We start from the raw sequence: 20,207 nt of genomic DNA on the forward strand, positions 1-20,207 counted from the left end.
AAACATTCAAACAAGATGCGCTTCCGGGTTAGGCAGCCAATCATATCAAAGAGCTCATCCAAAGATGACAGACGTTCCAAGATAGTGTTTGATCCAAGTAGGTGTGAGGTTGAGGTTACCACGCAATTCTCATAAACATTCAATTATTTTCATGACAGGATGTTACTTGAACTCCTTTTTATAGATGATCCTGATTTCTTTATCACAGTCTATACTGGCTTAGTTAAGAAGCTCTATTTTTTTTAATTATGACACTATCGCTTTAAAATAATAAACCAGGACCAAATATGTTTCCTTTCCACTCTAACAAAAGTAAAAAAATCCATTTAAAAATTATGTATGAAGTTTACTGTTGTAACAACTTTTTGTAAAAACAAATACCAATTCCTATGATTTGTTAGCAAAAACATTTTTTCCCCCTTGAAACGTTATGAATATTTTTTGGAAAGAGTTTCAGAACTGGATCAAAAGGCATTTCACTTTAAATGTGATAAAAGTTGGTTTATTTGTTAAGGGTTAAATATACGGTAATAATTACTTCCTTATGGCTGCATTGTTTTTCATAGACTTATAAAGACCACCCGTATTTTAAACACTTTATAAGGTCAAATAACTTTGTAAGGAAGTGTTATACCAAAATACAGTTTATTTAAAGCTCTCTTTTAATTAAACATCTCTTTTAATATGCTCTGTTATATAAGTTATTATACAAGTTAAATAGCATTTTTATTTGTGAAGCGTTTCCTGTTGCATTTTCTTTGTAGAAAAAAAAGAAAAGGAGGAGGCCAGTAGAGGGCAGTGGCGCACCAATCAGCTGGATTGTACACAGCGACGACGGAAGAAGTAGATGAGCAATCCGCCCGCCAATTTTAAAGGATGTAAACAATGTTAGCTAAAATCTTGTAGTTTTGTGGTTCCAGATACTTTGAAGACAAACACACGGTTCACTCTGTGTGGTTTATTAACGTTTGCTACAATGAGTTCCGGTGGAAAAGGTAAGATTGGAGTCCGAAACCTTCTTTTCGGTTAACTCAACTGGATAGTAATGTTTGTCTCTCTGTTAGTATCCGAACCGCAGTTAAATCCACTGCTGGCTTAAAAAGAGAGCGTGTTTTAAACGGGCTTTCTTACATTTCTGACTGTTAGCTTATCTGCATTTATCTGTCGTAGCTCCTCATTGGGTTGACTTGGGAAATATTTAATCTAATTGATTTTTTTTCTTTTGTTAATTCAGGATCTGGAGATTCAACTCTTCTTGCTGCCAGGTAATAAATGCTCAGGACACGACTCAGATAAAGCTCTTTATTTTTACAGGCGTGCAGAGAAAGAGCAAAATCTACTTATATGAATTTAAAAAAGGAAGATATCAATATGTTCTACAGTAATCCAGCTGTAATGGACGCGTGGAGCTGAGTTATGAAGTGTTTTTGTAGAAGTTTATTTGAACCGAATATGATCAAATATATATATAAAAATACATCTTTATACTTTTAATTTAATGTTAAATATTGGGTAGTGAGAATAAGTTTTCGATCTACTCCTTTTTTAGCACTTTGTTTCTGTTCATACTAGGTTCCTAGAAGGAATGATTGAAATAAAAGCAAGTTTTTGAACATATCTTTTATTCGTAATTTCTTTTAAAGAAGAAATAATTATGTATTACTTTTAAGGCATATTGCACAGGCCTAGTTTGAAGTAAGATGCTTGACTCAGTCCAATTAAGCATCTGCAGGATATGCAGAATAAATCGTCTTCAAATAGTTGTCACCACTATTGAGCCTGAATGTATAATTTTATTCCTGTGGAGAAAAAACACCCAAATTCAGCATTCTGTGATCACTTTTTTTAAAAAAATAGTACAGCTGAGAGATTATAATTCCAACAACTCAACATCAAATATTCACTTAACGGGTTGTTAAGTGAATACTCTGCCAGCCTGTTGGATTATTCTTTTTGTTGCATTGCAGTGGGGACAGCGACTCCATCAAAGTCTTTGTACGAGTGCGACCTCTGACCCAGGGTACTGGGCTGACCACAGACGGGGATCAGAGTCTGTGTCTGAACGTCAGCTCACCCAACACCATCCGTCTGCTCTCAAAGCCAGAACCACGGACCTTCACCTACGACCATGTGGCCGACATGCAAACATCTCAGGTCTGGGATGTTTAGTCAGTTTATCATAAACATAAAGGATAAATCTACAGCTTTAACGTTTGTTTTTTATTCTGCAACAGGATTCTGTTTTCAACAGTGTGGCCAAAAATATTGTTGAGTCTTGCATGAATGGATATAACGGTACTATATTTGCTTAGTAAGTATTATATGTCTTACTTTATGAAATAAAAAGAACCATGTAGTTCTGCATGTAATGCCTCAATTCAGCCGTTGACGAGATTCCTGTTTTGATTCTGCAGCGGACAAACAGGCTCAGGAAAAACATTCACCATGCTCGGTTCGTATTCACCGCCATTGCTGTTTTCACTGAAAAATCAGACAGAACCAAAGTCACATCTGTCTCCCTCTGGCTGCAGGTCCGTCTGAGCTGGACAACTTCACAGACGAGCTGAGGGGGGTCATACCGCGAAGTTTCGAGTATCTGTTTTTTCTTATTGGCAGAGAAGTGGAAAGGGTGAGTTAAATGTTCCAGATTAGATTAAACAGTTTTTAATTTCAAAGATAACTTCTTTGAATTCAAAAATCAGTTTGCAAAAGTTGACTTAATTTATTAAAGGAATAAAAAAAATCCAAATCACGGCACTTTTCATAGCACTGTTGATTTATCTTTCCACTCATGGTTGCTTTTTATTCTCCTCTAACACAGTCTGGAAATTCAAAGAGTTTCCTTTGCAAATGTTCGTTTATCGAGATCTATAACGAACAAATCTACGACCTGCTGGATTCAGCATCTGCCAGCCTTTTCCTCAGAGAGAACATTAAGAAAGGCGTGTTTGTCGAAGGAGCTGTGGAGAAGTTTGTGAACTCAGCAGCTGAAGCTTATCAGGTAGGATGGATTACAATACTGACAGTAATCAGATTACAGTAAAGATTCAATAATGTCTCAGTTTATTAACAAGAAGGAAGATTAAACTGTTACAATTAAAAGCTGCTCATCATTATCATATATTTAGGGAATGTCATTCTCCAAAAATATTGTAAACAATGCAGTTAATTATCCCACCACATTTCAAAACAATTTTTATGGACTGCAAAACTCATGAAATGCAATAAATAGGTGGAGGCCTTTATGATATACGAGTAGTGGCTGTAAAAAAGGAAATTACAAAAAAAACAGATTGTAGAAAAAGAACCAACCGCCCAAGAATGTGCTCAGATGGTATCAGATGTTTACAAAATCGGAAAAATAACATTCACAGTCAATTTAGAGATGAACTTATTTTTCAAATTCTGGGATAAATGGGAAAAACATAGAAAACATAATTTATAATGAAGAATACAACATTTAGAGAGGATGCCACTTCATTCTACCAAGATTTACTGTCTTTACTGCTTTGGTAATGTTCATTTGTAGTTTCACATAATGCTACATTTATACAGTTACAGTTAATCTCTTTGATTTTTGTTTTATGTAATTTGTTTCCGTTTTTACAAACATAAAACAGAGTTAGAAGAAAAAAAAACGTTACATGCAGTGATATAGGCTCCACATTTATGTATTTATGTAATTTACCATAAAATGTAAATGTTACTATTTGGGGAGGAAAAAAAGCCTTGGCTTCTGAAATCCTGCAGGTTCTTTCTATGGGCTGGAGAAACCGGCGTGTGGCCTCCACCTCCATGAACCGCGAGTCCTCCAGATCTCACGCCGTGTTCACCATGACGCTGGAGTCCAAGGAGTCCCGCAACGAGGTGGTGAACATCCGAAGTTCTCAGCTCAACCTGGTGGATCTGGCCGGATCCGAGAGACAGAAAGACACCCACACTGAGGGGTCCAGACTCAAGGTGCAGCTTTCTGTCAGATAGTCGTCTCCTGTTTTTTATTATTTTTAAAATCTTGTTTGTAATGGCGTCTGGTCCTCTTCTGCAGGAGGCGAGCAGCATCAATCGCTCCCTCATGTGCCTGGGTCAGGTCATCATGGCCCTGGTGGACGTGTCCAACGGGAAGAGCAGACACATCTGCTACAGGGACTCTAAACTCACCTTCCTCCTCAAAGTAAGCATCTGTAGTGTTGCCTTCTCTGTAAGGATGCAAGTTATAGATTAATGACTTAATCTAAAGTTATAAATCAACTAATGATTAATTGATAAGTGGACATTTTCTTAAAAACCTGTGTTTCCATAACACGAAGGGCTACATTTTTCATAATAAGCTGAATTAAAATAAATTAATTTGAATATTAATTTGTGTCAAATGTATTAAATACTGACTGAACAAAAATTGTTTTTCTCACATTACTGGACTAACTTTTTGTTAAAAAATATAACAGAAAAAGAACCTTTTAAGTTGCTGGGTGGAAAATAAAAGTTGAAAATAATAAAACGTGAAACAGTTAATCTCACATGAACTATGTTGTAATGCTTGAAGAAATGATAAAACTTTGCAACATTAAATAAACCGTGTTTATTAGCATCATGTTTTTTCCATAATGTTACAATTTTTCTGCGTCACTCCTGTCATCGTAGCACATTAGCAATTTTTGAATGCCAAGTTGACGCTGCTATTTAATTTACCATAAAAATGCTACTAAGGTGAAAACTTAAGAAGTTTGTCGAGTGTTTATATTTCAAAATTAAACTCCATAAAGTGCATTTTGCATCCCAAACCAGACTTTGTTTCGACCGTTACGTTTTCACGTTCACGATCCCGCCGCCATCTTTGTTTCTGTGTAACCAACTCCACTTAAGGATGACCAGTGGCGCCCTCTGCTGCATGGCGGCCAAACTACAATACTAAAAAAAAAATATAAGCGGATAGTATTAGTTAATCGATTGAAACTAATTTAAATCTAAAAGAAAATAAACAACAACATTAATCATCAATTAATTGTTTGCATCCTAGTTCTCAATAATCACATAGGATGGCATCTGTTTACATTTCTTTTTATTATTTCAGGATTCTCTTGGAGGAAATGCAAAGACCTACATCATAGCTAATGTTCACCCTGGTTCAAAGTGTTTTGGAGAAACGTTGTCCACGTTGCAGTTCGCCCAGAGAGCAAAGCTGATCAAGAACAAGGTGTTTCATCATTCCTTCTCTCTTAATTCTACAGACCTTTCTGTGGTTTTGCTAAAGCATGTTTCGGGATTCTTGCTCCCTGCAGGCTGTCATTAACGAGGACACACAGGGGAACGTGAAGCAGTTACAGGCTGAAGTGAAGAAGCTGAAGGAGCAGCTTGTTCAGGCTCTGACCTCTTCAGCAGGAGACTCTGCACCAGGAGGACCTCAGCCTCTCATGGGTAAAAACGTGCAAATAAATCGCATCCTTCCAAGTAGGAACTTCACAAGCAACAATTTCAAAGTCGATACTCAAAAGTATAAAATCAGAGCCTGATTAACATCAACTATTAGGTCAGGTATTTTTGTTTGGGTGCAATTAAACCATTTTGTCTTTCAGAGATTAAAAATGAAAAATACAATAAAACATAAACAATTCTTGGTCAAGAACTGAATATTTAATGGGGTGTCCATATTTTTGTTACATTAATTTATGTGTTCAGATTTCTCATTACTTATAATGTCTGACTTCACAGGGACAAGTAGCCGCTTCTAAAATAAAACTAATTGGTTTATGACACAAAATACCCTTAAAAAAATACTTAAAACAGTTTGTTCGCTTTTATTTTCAGTTATCACGAGTTAAAAAAATTTATTTGAGTTTCTTAAAATGCATTAGAGCTGCACTAATAATTATTGTAGTAATTGATCAGTCTGATGATTAATCGATTAATCAGATAAGAAAACTGGCACTTTCTGCTGATTTTTGTATGAAAAATACATAAAAAATAAATAATTCAATATAATTTTTAAATGAGAATAAGAAATAATTTTTGCTTAAAATGCAATAACATACATTCCTTTAGCTAAAGCTACGCCACTTGAGGAATTCTGGTTTTAACATATTTACAGAAATGTTTTTTTTTATTTTTTTTATTTTAAATACAAAATGTAGGGGGGGGGTTGTACAGTTTTAGCTTAATTACTGCTCTGAATATGTTATTTCTTTCAGCCAATAACCTGAATCTGTTTACAATAGTTAACAATTAATTGATTACTAATTTAGTTGATAATTATTTTGATAATTGATTAATCAGATTAATCGTTTTAACATAATTCTGGTTCTGAAACTCCTTCCAGGTCCATCAGTTGAAAATCAGCAGGATGTTTTGTATAAAGGGAAGTACATGGCTGCTGTGCGTCTGTGGAAGAAGCAAAACGAGGAGAAGAAGGTGGAGGGATTTTAATTTACTTTGGGAAGCTGTGGGGCTGCGGGTTCTGACGGCTTCATTTACCGTTGATCAGATCCTGCTCAAGAAAGTGGCTCAGCTGGAGGAGGCCTGGACCCAGAAAGACAAGTTCATCCACTCCAGCAGAATGATCATCAGGTTCAGAGAAGACCACATCTCCCGTCTGGAGAAGAAGCTGAAGGCGGGAGAAAACTCGACGACGGACGCCGAGTCTCAGGCTTTGATTGACCAGCTGAAAAAAGAGATTAAGATCTTAAGTGATCAGGTAAAAATCTGATTTTAGCATTCTCTCATAAGCATTAATGATTTAATTATCTAAAAGATTGTTGCTTGCCTTTTGTTGCTTTTAAGGTTGACCATCATCCAAAGATGACTCGGTATGCAGCAGAGAATTACAGCCTCAGAGAAGAGAACCGTCTGCTGCGATCTCTTGAATCTGTGATTAAATGTGAAGAAGTTTCCACCCAAGTTGCAGCTGAGTTGGAGGAAGCCTTTCGAAAGGCGTTGGAGTCAGAAAAACTGACTCCAGGTAAGTCTGCTGGCATCAAATATTTTGGAGAACATTCTTTACATTCAGTTTTAATAATCACCTGCTGCTCCTCCACAGCTTCTACGGCTGCTTCGACTTTGTCTGTGACAGATTCTGCGTCTGCAGCCACGATCGGAAAGCTAAATGCTAAACTGCTGCAGAAACAGTCAGACCTCACAGCTGCCCTGCAGGCTTTTGAGGAGTACAAAGATATCACGAAGTAAGGAATGAATGAAATTAATTAGAACATGAAAGCACAATTTATAAAACTAGTCAATTAGAAATGTAAAGAAAGGTTACTGTGTACCCTCTAATCTTTACTGATGAATAAAATCTGAAGAAAGTGTATTTATTAAGGATGGGATTAATCAATTTACAATGAATTGTTGATTAATGATTTATTATATTAAAATTAATTCCAGTTGATTAATACCGACTGGTTAGACCTTTTAGTGTTGTAGTTTGGCCTCCGTCCATCAGAGGGCGCCCTGATCATTCTTAATCCGAGCTGTAGACAGAAACAAAGATGGCGTCCAGAACGAGAAAGAGAAACGGTTGAGCGAACATTTTGATATTGTAGTTTTACGTTGAAGTAGAAAAACAAAGTAGATGCATGTATTTTAAAAATGAATTAAATTCAAAATATTTTTAAGAGTGACAATGAGTATTAATAAAATGGATAACAATATATTTTACTCATAAATGTTGCACACTAATCAGTGTTAATACTGTGTGGTATTTAAATCTTAGTAGTTTTTTAAAAAAAGGGACTTTAAAAACTGATCTTAATGTCAAATCCTCATCAATAATCTGTGTATCAGAATAAAATCTGAGAATAGATTATTTTCTTGCTTTCTTCTTGATTTATGTTTTCCACAAACATAAACCCTTGATTTTACACAGTATTCTGCTCTCAACTACAAAATAAACAGTGAAAAATATGTATTTCACTTTTATTTTGTAATTAAATGCAGAAGTCAACATGTTTTGACTGTATTTGCTGATATTCTGACTTGACGATGATTTCTTTCACTTACGAATCCTGTGAGTTCTTCATCGTTTGACTCAGACGTTTGTGTTTTCAGGAAACAGCTGTCTCAGCTGCAGTCTGACAAAAGATACCTGGAGAAATCCAACAGGCACCTGGAAAACATTTTGGAAGCCACTCATGCATGCAAAAAACACGAAGTCTCTGAGCTCAACAGGATTCATGTAGAAACAATAAAGGTGAGTTTGTAGAGACATGGCCGACACCAAATGTTTACATTCACCGTATCAGAAGAAACGTAGCTGTGTTTCCCATTGTCTGACATTAAATCAGTCTAAAATTGTCCTGTTTCATGTCAGTTAGGTTTAGTGTTTGCTAAATGCCAGATACCTGAAAGAGAAATGTTTAAATAAAAGTATAAACAGTATGGGAGTGAGTGAATCAGCTCAAAAGGGTTGAAACAATTTATTATTAAAATAATCAACTAATATAGAAGCCAATTTATCATTCATTGGCGTGCACACACTCAAATAAATAAATTTGCTAAAAAAAAAATAAAAAATACAGCAAAAGCAGTTAGTAAACAACAAAAAAAACAATAAAATTAGATTAAAAAACAAGTAAAAAAAACTTCTTTATCTGTAAATATGTTCTCCCCCTCTCCCAGTTCAACTTCAGTAAAAACAACCTTGTATTTATCACCTCTGGTGATCCGATAATTAATTAATTGAAAAAATAATCACAAAAAAAGGATGGCGATTTATAAGTTGAGCTTTTTATATGTTTGGATATTTTTTTTAGCTGCAAATAATCAAGTAACACTAAAGGAATGTTATTTTATTGCATCTTTGGCAGTAAATTTGTTAATTATTTGTTTGTTTTCATCTTGTATTTCTGATATTGCATAAAAACGGCTTTAAAACTTTAATGGAAAATTTTTAGGATGTGCAGATTCAATAGAACTAAAAATATATAACTAAGTAACCTGTTTTTGTATTTAGCAAATAAGTTTAGTCTTATTAATGTCAGACAGTAAGAAAAAATATTTTAATTCATGTAAAAATCTATTTTCAACTTCATGATTCTTCTCGTCAGAAATGCTATTTAAGTGAAATATTGGAAAATATTGTAGCCAAATCTATGTTGTCATTAAAACATCTTTTTAAATTTCTTTTATCAGATTCTCACCACGCCCACTAAAGCATACAACCTGCGGTCGCGGCTCATTCCGCTCTCCAGTCCAGAACATTTGAACGGGATTGAAAACGACGGAGAAGACATCTGGTCTGAGCAGCCTCCGTCAGACATGACGGAGATGGCCCTGACAGAAGAGCTGCGTCATGTTCAGGTGCGCTAATGCAGGTTGTCTTTTACATGCAGCAGTCAGAGCTCCTCCTTTAACCTTTAAATGTTTGTCATCCAGGATCAAGTGAGTCGTGTCCAAACACAGTTAAATGAGGAGGAGATGAATAACAGCAAGCTGTTGCAGCAAATTGCAAAGCTGGAGGAGCAGATCGCTGTGATTTCTCAGGAGTCTGACCAGAAGGAGGAGGTAAGAGTCACACCTGAAGTTACTCAGATGTTGTTTTGTGTCTCTAAATCATGTCCAACATGCATCCTCTGCAGCAACTTCATGCAGAACGAGCCAATAGGAGCAAAGATCAGCTCAGCTTTCAGGAGAGCCTTCAGTCTGAACAGCAAGCTGCAGAAGGTGAGGCTTAAAATGTCTAAAACTAAAGTTGTAAAATATCTTATCTCCTTAAAAATATATTAAAAGGGACATAATATGCAAAATTCACATTTCGCATGTTTTTATTCTTCAATTTGGGTCTCAACTGCTTCTAAAAGCAGCCCAAGTGCTTCAAGGAAACAGTTTTTTTTGGCAATAAATTTGTTTTTTTGGTGTCTGGAAAATGAGCCGTTTCATAAGCTTTCAGAATGTATTGTCACAAATCAGTAGGGACTGCCCTATTACCTAGCAACCCCAGTGAAGCCCAGCCTGTTAACTAGCAACCCAAGTAGAACTCCAGCTGGTTTTAACTCTACATGTGCTGGAAAAGTTTTAGGGGCATATGAAAGACAAGTGTTTTGTTTTTGGCTTTCTGTTCAGAAAGCACTTGCTGCGTTCTTGTTGATTGTGCTGGAGGCTCCATTTCTGCTTTTCAAAAATGTATAGTTGCATAATTGTGCATCTATCTGCAGCCATTTTAAGCTTGGGGGCGTGGCCAGCAGCAGCTAATTTGGATTTAAAGTGACAGGAGGCCCTAAAAGAGCTAATTCTGAAAGGAACTCAAAATTGACTAAAATCTTATCTAAGAATGATTTTGTACAAAAATGTAATGAGCATGTTTTGCATTGCTCATAGGCCTGTCCTAACCATGTATTTTATTTAATTTCTTTTAACGCAGGACTTTTCTATAACATAAAAGGTTGAGTCATGCGCAGACATCTTCATTGTGTTCTTTGACTCACTGCTAACATACCCTTACCAGTTAGCTAGCTAGCTTTTCTATCATGTGTAACTGCAAATTTATCGCTAGTTTGCTGGACAAAGTTTGTAAATTTCTTTGTAGAAATTGGTCTTAAATTGAATTCCTTGTGGTCTAAAAAGTTTTAAGGCCTTAAAATATCTTAAGCTCTGAAAGTAAACTAGCTTAAAGATGTTAATGACAAGTCATAATCTTTGTCATGACAGGACTATTTCATCCTATATTGAGTTGTTTTTTTTAGTTATTTCTCACAGGACTTTTCTGTCAGGCAAAATGCAGACATCTTTATTGCATTCTGCGACTCAAGACAGTTGCGGCTACCGCTAACTAGCTGCTAATAAACCCTTGCTAGCTAGCTAGCTTTTTTGCGCCCGTCATGGGTAAGTGCAAATTTATTGTTTGTACATTTCTTTGGAGAAATAGGTCTTAAATTCCATTCATAACGGTTTTAAAAAGGTCTTTCAAAGTCTTAAATTTGAGTTGGTGAAACCTGCAGAACCCCTGGCTTTGACTTCAGCTCAGGATGGCTTCCTCTCTGACTTCCAGTTCTGAGGAGCGAGATCCGAGATCTGCGTTTGGTCCTGCAGTCGTCCGACAAGGAGCTGACCTCGGTGAAGAGCGGGCTCAGAGAAACTCAGCGTGAGCATCAGGAAGAGATGAGTCGGCTCTCCAGCAACCTGATCGGCACCCAGCTCCAACTCGACAAAGTCCAGTAAGCCGAAGCTCGATCTGCTCTCTGCTCTCATGTGTTTATGTGCTAAAATCTTCTGCATCCCATTTCCAGACTGGAGTGGGAGCAGCTTCTGGAACAGCACCGAACTCTGCAGGATTCCTTCGACCAGCTGCAGGCTGAGGCCAAGTTTGATGCTGATCAGGCGCGACAGGAGCTGTGCGACAGGCAGAAGGAGGTCGACCAGCTTAAAGCGGAGGTCCTGGTAATGGAAACTCTCAACTTTACAACAATCTCTCTGAAATTCAGCCACGTTTTGTTCAGGGCCGGAACGATGTATCGATTATTGAAATAATCAACTAATTTAGCGATGGATTAATTGTTAACTTGAGTATATAGACTCAAAGATTCAGCCATTTGCTGAAATAACAACACAATCAGAGCAGTAAATAAGTCTAAACTGCACAAAAAATACTTGCATTTAAGATTAAAAAAAAACTGTACGCATGTTCTACACAAAATGCAAATTCATTAAAAACAAAAAAATCGGCTATTAATCACCTTTTGCTATACTTGCTTAATTAACAAATAAGCAAATTGTTCCTGCTGTGTATTGTTGAGTCAAACAAAAATGGTTGAGCTTTTCACATTTTGATGTTAAAAGTATTTTTTTAGCTGCAGCAGAAGCATCATTGCTACAGTTGATCACATGTTCACTAAAGGAATCACAATTTTACATTTTAGGCAATAAAATCTTATTTTAAAAAGAGACAGAATTATCTTTTTATTTTTATTACTTCAGTGAAAAGTGTCTCTAATTAATTGATTAATCACCAGAATCATTGATTGGTAATATAATTGTTAGTCACAGCTCTCATTCTGTCTCTGATGTTTTTTCCCTTTTGTTGAAGGATTTGAATAATTCGCTGGAAGCTGAGCGGGAGTGCACCAGCAGTCTGATGTCGCAGCTGAAGGAAAACAAAGAAAACATATCGAAGTGAGCTTCTTGAGGATTTAAATCTCTGTTTATTTTTATTATTATGACTCAAATGCCAACATGGCGAATGTTTCCTCTTCTGCAGGGAACTGGTTGAAACCATGGAGCAGAACACACAGCTCAGAAAACAAGGCTCAGATTTAACGCTACAAAATCTAAACCTGGTTGGTCACAATAAGAGTCTGCAAACAACACATATTTGGTTTAAGAATAATCCACCGTTTTAATTCATCGTTTTTGTTTTATTTTTGTTTTTAAGTCATCCAAACTCGCTGATCTGGAGCAGAATCTGACCTCTGCAAATGGAAAGATTAGCAGCTTGGAGCAGGAGATTAAACATGACAAAGTAAACCGAGTTCTTTTCCTGTTGAGCGCGACATCGGTGTGTCTGCTGCGTGTCTGAACACGTCTCTGTGCTCTTCATCAGGATGTCCTGTTGGACCTCATGAACCAAACCAGAGATCTTCGAGCTGAGCTGAGCCACAAGGAGGAAAACATCGTTCATCTGTCTGGAGACATTAAAGACCTGACGGTGCTCTTCTTCCTCTTTTTAGATCATCAGTTTTCATTGTTCCACTGCAGTTTTTGGCAGTTTTTATTAAATTAATGTGATAATTAAATCTGTTCCAGGCTAAGTATAATTCTGCCTGCTGTGAAAGGGACAGCATGAGAGAGCAGAACCAGAAGATGCAGGTTGAAATTGGTGAACTGAAAGAAACTATGGAGAGAAAGATGGCCTCCAACAAGATAGAGGTAATCTACTGGGATTATAATCCTGTTAATGTGCGTGGGATTATAATCCTGTTAATGTGCGTGAAGCAAAGTTTACCCTCAGAAATCTGCCTTATGTACATGTTTTACTCCTCTGATGAGGCAAAGCTGGAAGATACGGTTTAAAAATAAAATATTAGATTTCTTTCAAACCAGAACCAATTTCTGATTTTACTCGATTGTTTTTTGCTGTTTTTGTTTCTAATAAAGAAATTACAGCCGACTGAAAATATTTTCAAAAGTAAGTTTTACTTCAGTCATCCTTTCTGTGAGACTATTTAAGCCAGAATGTGAGAATTTATGTTTAATTATGACAATAAAGTCATAATGTTAGCAGACTAAATTTTACCAGAAGAAAGTCTTAAAATTCTGTGAAAAAAGATGTTCTGATAATCATGGATTATTAACTTTTTTGTTGTTGTTTTGAATTTCTCATAATATTACAACTTTTTCATTTTCAGTTTATTCTGGTAATATTAATTTCTCATTATTTTGACTTTATCATCATATGAAATTATTCTCGTATATCTATGATTGTATTTTTGTAGTTATGTGACTTCATTCTTGATATAAAAACACAAACCCTTATATTTTTTCGTAGAGTTGACTTGAATTCAAAGTCCAAATAAATAGAAGCTGTAAAAAACACTCGTCAAACAAGATGGCCGCCTTGGACCTGCTGACATCACTCTAAACTGTGGAGACCAAAGGAGTTACTAACCCTATAAAGACGAATTTTCAAAATATTAAATCTTTTAAAATCTAAAATTTGATCAATCGATAAAATCAATTTATCGCGAAGCTTTACTTTTAACCTGGTGAAAGTTTCCCTTTACTGTTGCCTGTAAGAAGCAGCACTATTTTACTCTTATTTAATAATTATATGCTGTTTAATGCAGTTGTTTATGTGTGTATTTTTTTGTAGGTTGAGGTGTTGCAGGAAGAAATAACTTATGCTACTGAGGAGGTTGAGAGACTCATGAAGGTCTGCGATGAGCAGCAGAGCCTCCTGAATGCCACACAGGAGCAAGCAGCGCAAAAAGAGCTCATCATAAAGAGTCTAGAGCAGAAGGTAAACTTTATATGTTAACCTTATTATTACAGGACAAACAAAAAAAAGTCCTGATTGGCTCAAAACACCACAACGTTTTTCTGACCAGGTGCAACAGCAGCAAGAGGCTGTTGAGAAAACGGTCAGAAATGGAGGATTCAAGCCGACGGAGCCGACGGTCACACCTAAATCAGTAAACAGGGTAAAAACTCTTTGTTTTTGGTTATTCCGCTAATATCCCAACAGATACGAAGCAAATGCATCATCAGGTTGTCTGCACATCCTTAAAAAGTCTTATAATCTCATAAAGAATGCAGCTATTATTTAATCAAGTGCTAAAATAATCAATGTAATAAATTTCTAAAGCTACAATTTTCAGATGATTAATCGATTCATTGGATAAAGAATTGGAATATTCTGCAGATTTTTCATTTAACCACGTAAGCTTTTATTAAATAGAATATTAGAAATACCTTAAAAGATACAAATAATTATATTATGTTCCTATAATGAGAGTCCGTTAATGAATGTTTTATTTGCATATTACATGACTAAATTTTGTAATAACCAATTAATAATTGGACAGCAACAGATGTTTTTGAAGCAGGTGAAGATTTAACTATGTCACTTGATAGAACAAATTTATAAAGTGTTTTTTAATCTTATCTACAAAATAAGATTATAATTATTTGTGTAATTTTGCCTGAATTATTGTTCTGGCTCGGCTGATCTTTCAGCATATTAACTCCAATATATTACAGTTAGCGATTAATTACTGAATTAGTTGACAATTATTTCAATAACTGACTAATCGCAAATATTTATCGTGATTAATCTGATTAATCATGATCAATCTGATTGATAATTTCAGCCCTAATCTAAAATTAAGGCCTTTAAATGTTTTAAATTCATTATGAAATAGTAAGTTGGCTTTTAATATGTCAATAACGGGTCTTCAATTTTATTGTGGCAGAACTATTTAATTGTATATTCTTTGTAATTTTTTTCTTGCGTGGCTTTTCTGTCAGGCAAAAGTTTGAGGCGCACTCGTACATCTTGAGTACATTCTGTGGTGGTTGAAGCTACCGCTAATTAGATGCTAATAAGCTATTGCTAGCTAACTTTTTTGCTAAGTGCAAATTTATTGCCAGTTGGATGGATGAAGTTTGTACATTTTAGCCTTGATAATGGTCTTAAAGTCTTAAATTGGAGTTCCTGAAAGCTACAGAAACCCTGACCATGCATTCATGTGTATATTTATCTGTTTTGCTTTTCCTGCTTCAGACTCCCTGTGGTTTTGGGAGCTTTAACAGAGATCTGACCGAGGTGTTGGAGAGCCAGGAGCGAGAGCTGGAGAACCGGCGCTCCTCCATGATGAGCATGGAGCTTCTTCTGGCCGAGATGAACAGCGAGAGGAGCGCCAAAAATGAGGAGATCCAAAGACTCAAGGTGCAAACTAAATTATATCTGTACCTACTTTTAAAAAATGACTTGTAGTTTTCCTTTCAGCTTCAGACAAAGTGAATGTATTTATATGATAGTTGAATTTTAATACGATCAATATTCACATTGTGCATTTCTCCAGGAGGAGCTGAGAGAGAAAGAAATAGTTCGAATGGAGATTCAGGGTTTGCTTGAAAAGTTTTACACCAAGGAGGGCCAGCTAACTCCGACTGGAAATAATAATAGGTTGGCTTTCTTCACTGAATACATTTGTCACTATTCACCTTTCATCAGAGAAATTAGAGAACATCTTCCTGTTTTTTCAGTGAGGATTTGGGTAAAGACCTTCGGCAGGCTGTGCTGAAGCAGCTGGAGGAGGAGAGAGCAGAAAAGGTCTGGATCGTTATTCACTCACAATTACACATGTTACTTCACGATAAATTGTCCCAGATTTTATTGCGATAAGCGATATTATTGCCATTTTGAGACAATTTTCAACTAATACAATGAAAACATTTAACACTGTTACTGGAAGACATTTTAATTGTCTAAAAGAATTAACAGAAACAATAAATAAAACAGAAATAAAAACACAAATGAAACAATAAACAGGGTTTGTATAGGTGCTTGAAATCCTTGAAAATGTTTAATTTAAGTTAAATATTTTCAAGGTTTGATTTTCAAACAAAGTCCTTGAAGTGCTTGATATTCTAACTGAATGGTTTTGTAATAAAATACAATCTAACATTTTATTAAAACCCTAAATTTGGAAAACTTTATTAGCAGTTGAAGCCAGATTTTTTATACACCTAATAAAAAGACATGGATTCATTTTGTTTCTCAATCTGAAGTTAAACCAAACTAAACTTATCTTGTTTTAGATTAGTTAGAATTACCAAAATTATTTCTATTAGCTAAATGACAGACAACTTAAAGAGAAAAATTTTTAGAGATTTTTTTTAACTTTCTTTAAAAATTTAATTAGCCTTTTCCTCAACACGATTTGTTTTGATTGTTTCAATGCAGTGAATATTTATTAGTCCTAATGGCTGAATGATTTATTGAACATATTATGTTTTTATATATTTATATTATATATTTCATATATAAAAGTGAAATGAAACTGTTGTCTTTTTAGTTTGTTTAGATTGTTTTTTTATCTACAATCTGGAGCTGGAAAAGTTTGAAAACTTACCTTGAAAATACTTGAGAAGTTATTGAATTTCACTGTGGGGATTTTATTGAATAAATAAAATGGATTATGAAATCTGTACACAAAATCAGCCCTCAAAAATTATTAATGATTGTTTTCACACAGGGAAAACAGGCAAAACTGCCTGTTTATTTGATAAAACTATTGAGCTGATTTTAATTTATGATATTAATTGATTTATACCTTATTGTGACTTATTTATAACACGATTTTTCTGTTCCAGAACCAAATATTACAGAGGCTTTCTGCTGCTCAAAGAAAGTAAGCGCTGAGTAATTTGTGAAAGAAATCCTGACTTTAATATTTTGACAGTGTTTGACCAGGTTTGTTCTTGGTTTCTGTTACTTAGGTTGCAGGACCAGGAATCTTCCTTTGCTCAGTCTCAGACTTGCATTCAAGAGTTAACGACTGAGCTGAGGAACCGCTGCTTGGAGCTGAGAGAACTGAACCTGAGGGTTCACGATGAGGAGAAACTCCTCCAGGTAAGAACTGGAGATCAGCACCCTGCTGGTAGTACTTCTGAGCAGGACTGAAACAATTAATCATAATGAATCAATTATTCAAATAATCGTTAATTAATTTGGTAATTAATTAATCGTTACCTGGAGGGCATAGACTCAAAAAAATAAATGTAATTTTCTGAAAGAACATACTCAAAGCAGGAACTAAGGCAAAGGTGTAAAAAAAATATAAAACTATGCACTTTGCTTTTTTTTCCCCCAGAATTATTTTTTTCTTCAGAATTTTTTTCTCAGAATTCCGTTGTTTGCTCAGAATTCTGGCCTTTTCCTCGAGAATTCTTTTTTCTCAGAATTCCGTTTTCCCAGAATTCCTTTTTTTTTCCCCCTCACTTTTTTCTCAGAATTCAGTTTTTTTTTCTCTTTTTTTTTTTTTTTTTTGGCTTTTAGAATTGTCACCTTTTCCTCAATTATTTTTTTCCTCTGAATTCTGACTGTTTCCCCCAGAATGATTTCTGCCAGATTTTTTTATACACCTAATAAAAAGACATGGATTCATTTTGTTTCTCAATCTGAAGTTAAATCAAACTACAACTTATCTTGTTTTAGGTTAGTTAGAATTACCAAAATTATTTCTATTAGCTAAATGACAGAAAACTTAAAGAGAACATTTTTTAGAGATTTTTTTTAGAATCTGAATTCTGCATTTCTCAGAATTCAGATTTTTTTTTGCCTTTTAGAATTGTCACCTTTTCCTCAATAATTTTTCCCTCTGAATTCTGACTGTTTCCCCCAGAATGATTTTTTCCCCCCTCACAATATTTTCCTCAGAATAATTTTTTTCTCAGATTATTTATTTTTTTATTTATTAATTTTTTTCAGAATTCTGATGTATGTTAGAAGGTTAAAGTCAAAATTCTGAGAAAAAAAGTTGTTGTTTTTCCCTGGTGGCCTTAATTGTCTTCTGTAGGTTCCTCTATCAGACAAGCATAAAAGACAAAAACATAAATGAACCAACTACTTCAAAATACTTTTATCTGATTTTTACTGATGATGTTGAGGAAGAAGGGAATATTTAAAGTGTTAGTCTTCTCATATCTTCTTCCATAAAGATCTGCAGAAACATCACTGATTTCGTAAAATCTGTTTCTGACAGGAGAACGAGGTTCTGCGTAGGCAGAATGAAAAACTCTCTGAGGAGAACGGAAAACTCGTCGGACATAAGAACCACAAACAGAGGATTGAATACCTGGTCAAACTGAAAAAGGACAATACTAGACTACAAGAGGTAAACTTTGTTCTTATGAAAGTTTTGGTGGGATAAAATATGAAAGCACCAAATTAATTGCTTTTGTTATGAAGGAAAATGAAAAACTCAGAACGGAGATCAGCCTGATGCGAGACGACTCTGCGATCCTGATGCCGGACATGATGTGAAGTCTCGACTTAAGTTTTCAAATCAGATTATATTTTTTTTTATCCAACTTTGCGATTCCAGTTGTGGTAGCTATATTCTTACTAAATTCTGGTAAATAAACTTATATTCCCAATGTCCTGCTGGGACACATGCTATCATATAAACATGTTGGGTTATTTTGGTCACTTTTTTTCTCAGGCCACATATTGATGTTTGTAATTATTAAATACTGTTGTCTGGTGCTGTAATGGTCAACAGATCACCTGATTAATGAGTATTGTATTGAGATGTACAGCCAGTATGTTTCACCTCTGTTAACTGTTTTTTAATCATTACATTTTGTGTACAACATCTTGCAATATTTTTTTATTTGGTTGAATAAAAGGAGAAATTTAATATGAAATAAAAACTTTCTATATTTGCAAGAAAAACCTAAGCTAGATGGGTTATATAGAAGATTAAGTGTTTCTTCCTGCATCTGAAAACGGGGATAGTTCTAACATGGCGTCCATTCTGTCATTTGCCACAATGTAGTGATAAGCATATAGCTTAAAAAATATATATATAATATTTACCAGATCAGACTTTAATCCAATTTCTTTTGGTTTTGTTTGGAAAAACTATCTTTAATTTCAATCAACCCTATTGTGAGTTGCATGACGGAGTATTAGTGCCAGGGTAAGAAAATTTGTTTTGGTTTATTTTTGTTAAATACAAGAATGTAGTCATAATATCAAAATAAGAAGCAATTCTTACCGGGAAATCATCTTAAAATTAGGAGGGGGGAAAAGCCGCATTTCCAGTGTTATATAGGCTTCTAATCACTTTTTACCAAATATCTAAAATGAATCAATTCAAACTGCGCATCATGTTATTTTCCTCTTATTAAAGGAAGACCATGGCAACCGATCTAAAGCCAGATCGGTTGCTTAGCAACTCGAACCTGAACTTGCGCGATGACGTCAGTTGTCGTTGATCNATAAGGCGCAATGTCGGCTTTTGAGGAAATTGAAGGTTTTTAGGTGCGCCTTATAGTGCGGAAAATATGGTACTTGGAATAGGGCTGAAGCAATTAATCAGATTAACTGTAGTGAGTTGATTATTGAAATAATCATAAACTAATTTAACAATGGATTAATCAATTTGAAGTCGAGCAGAAAGTGCTGAACTTTTCACATGTTGTTAGATGTATTTTTTATCAGCAGATGCATCCTTTGCGTTTACTAAAGGAATGCTGCTATTGCATTATAGGCAATTAAATGTTTATTTTCTCATTAAAAACAGAATTGGTTTGTTTATTTGTGTTTTTTTCATGCATTTCTAATACTGTATAAAAGGTATTTCAAGATGAGAATCTCATACTGAATCATTTGTCTCATCTAAAGTTAAATGAATTCATGGACAATGGTTTTGAGGCTATCAGATGCTTTTTAGTGTTTATTACACATTGTTGGGATTTGTAAGGATTTTTAGAGACGTTGGCTGAATAAAACAAACTGAGAATTCTTTATTACTTTTATGCCAGCAAACCTCTTCCAGATACATTTAAATGCAAGCTTAGGGAAAGATGAGCTCTTTGTGCTCATTTGCCACAATGATCTGAATATAAGCTTTGTTGCTAATTTAACCAACCAGGTCTGGCAAGTAAACTTTCCAATATTCTGTTTCTTGTGAAGCAGTAGCACGGCTCTCAAGGACAAGAAAATTAAAAACTGAGACATTTTAGCTTTCTAAGGAAATGAGAAATGAAATAAATGA

General features: G+C 35.1%; 1 protein-coding gene across 3 annotated transcripts; it reads left to right on the plus strand.

Moving 5' to 3' along the window:
- The first annotated feature begins 811 nt into the window (after positions 1-811).
- kif15 (kinesin family member 15) lies at positions 812-18,799 on the plus strand. 3 transcript variants are annotated; one of them, XM_015048114.1, is made up of 35 exons: positions 812-995; positions 1,235-1,265; positions 1,968-2,154; positions 2,235-2,311; positions 2,415-2,452; positions 2,532-2,629; positions 2,822-3,001; positions 3,751-3,960; positions 4,046-4,171; positions 5,072-5,194; positions 5,280-5,448; positions 6,314-6,405; positions 6,479-6,688; positions 6,775-6,952; positions 7,031-7,172; positions 8,038-8,179; positions 9,121-9,288; positions 9,364-9,492; positions 9,567-9,651; positions 10,976-11,141; positions 11,214-11,364; positions 12,011-12,096; positions 12,182-12,260; positions 12,356-12,442; positions 12,524-12,628; positions 12,727-12,849; positions 13,793-13,941; positions 14,039-14,120; positions 15,203-15,367; positions 15,504-15,607; positions 15,688-15,754; positions 16,798-16,835; positions 16,924-17,056; positions 18,189-18,320; positions 18,395-18,799. In XM_015048114.1, the coding sequence occupies exons 1-35, from the start codon at positions 977-979 to the stop codon at positions 18,467-18,469; spliced, it is 4,146 nt and encodes a 1,381-aa protein (XP_014903600.1). In that variant the 5' UTR covers positions 812-976; the 3' UTR covers positions 18,470-18,799. The 3 variants fall into 3 exon arrangements, with proteins under 3 accessions (XP_014903600.1, XP_014903599.1, XP_014903601.1); XM_015048113.1 differs by having other exon boundaries at positions 813-995; positions 13,793-13,939; positions 14,028-14,120; XM_015048115.1 differs by having other exon boundaries at positions 813-995; positions 5,280-5,415; positions 13,793-13,939; positions 14,028-14,120.
- Positions 18,800-20,207: the final 1,408 nt, after the last annotated feature.

The sequence above is a fragment of the Poecilia latipinna genome, unplaced genomic scaffold (genome assembly GCF_001443285.1).
Source record: "Poecilia latipinna isolate Pla-1442-1.1 unplaced genomic scaffold, P_latipinna-1.0 Scaffold860, whole genome shotgun sequence".
In the NCBI taxonomy this organism is placed as follows: Eukaryota; Metazoa; Chordata; class Actinopteri; order Cyprinodontiformes; family Poeciliidae; genus Poecilia; species Poecilia latipinna.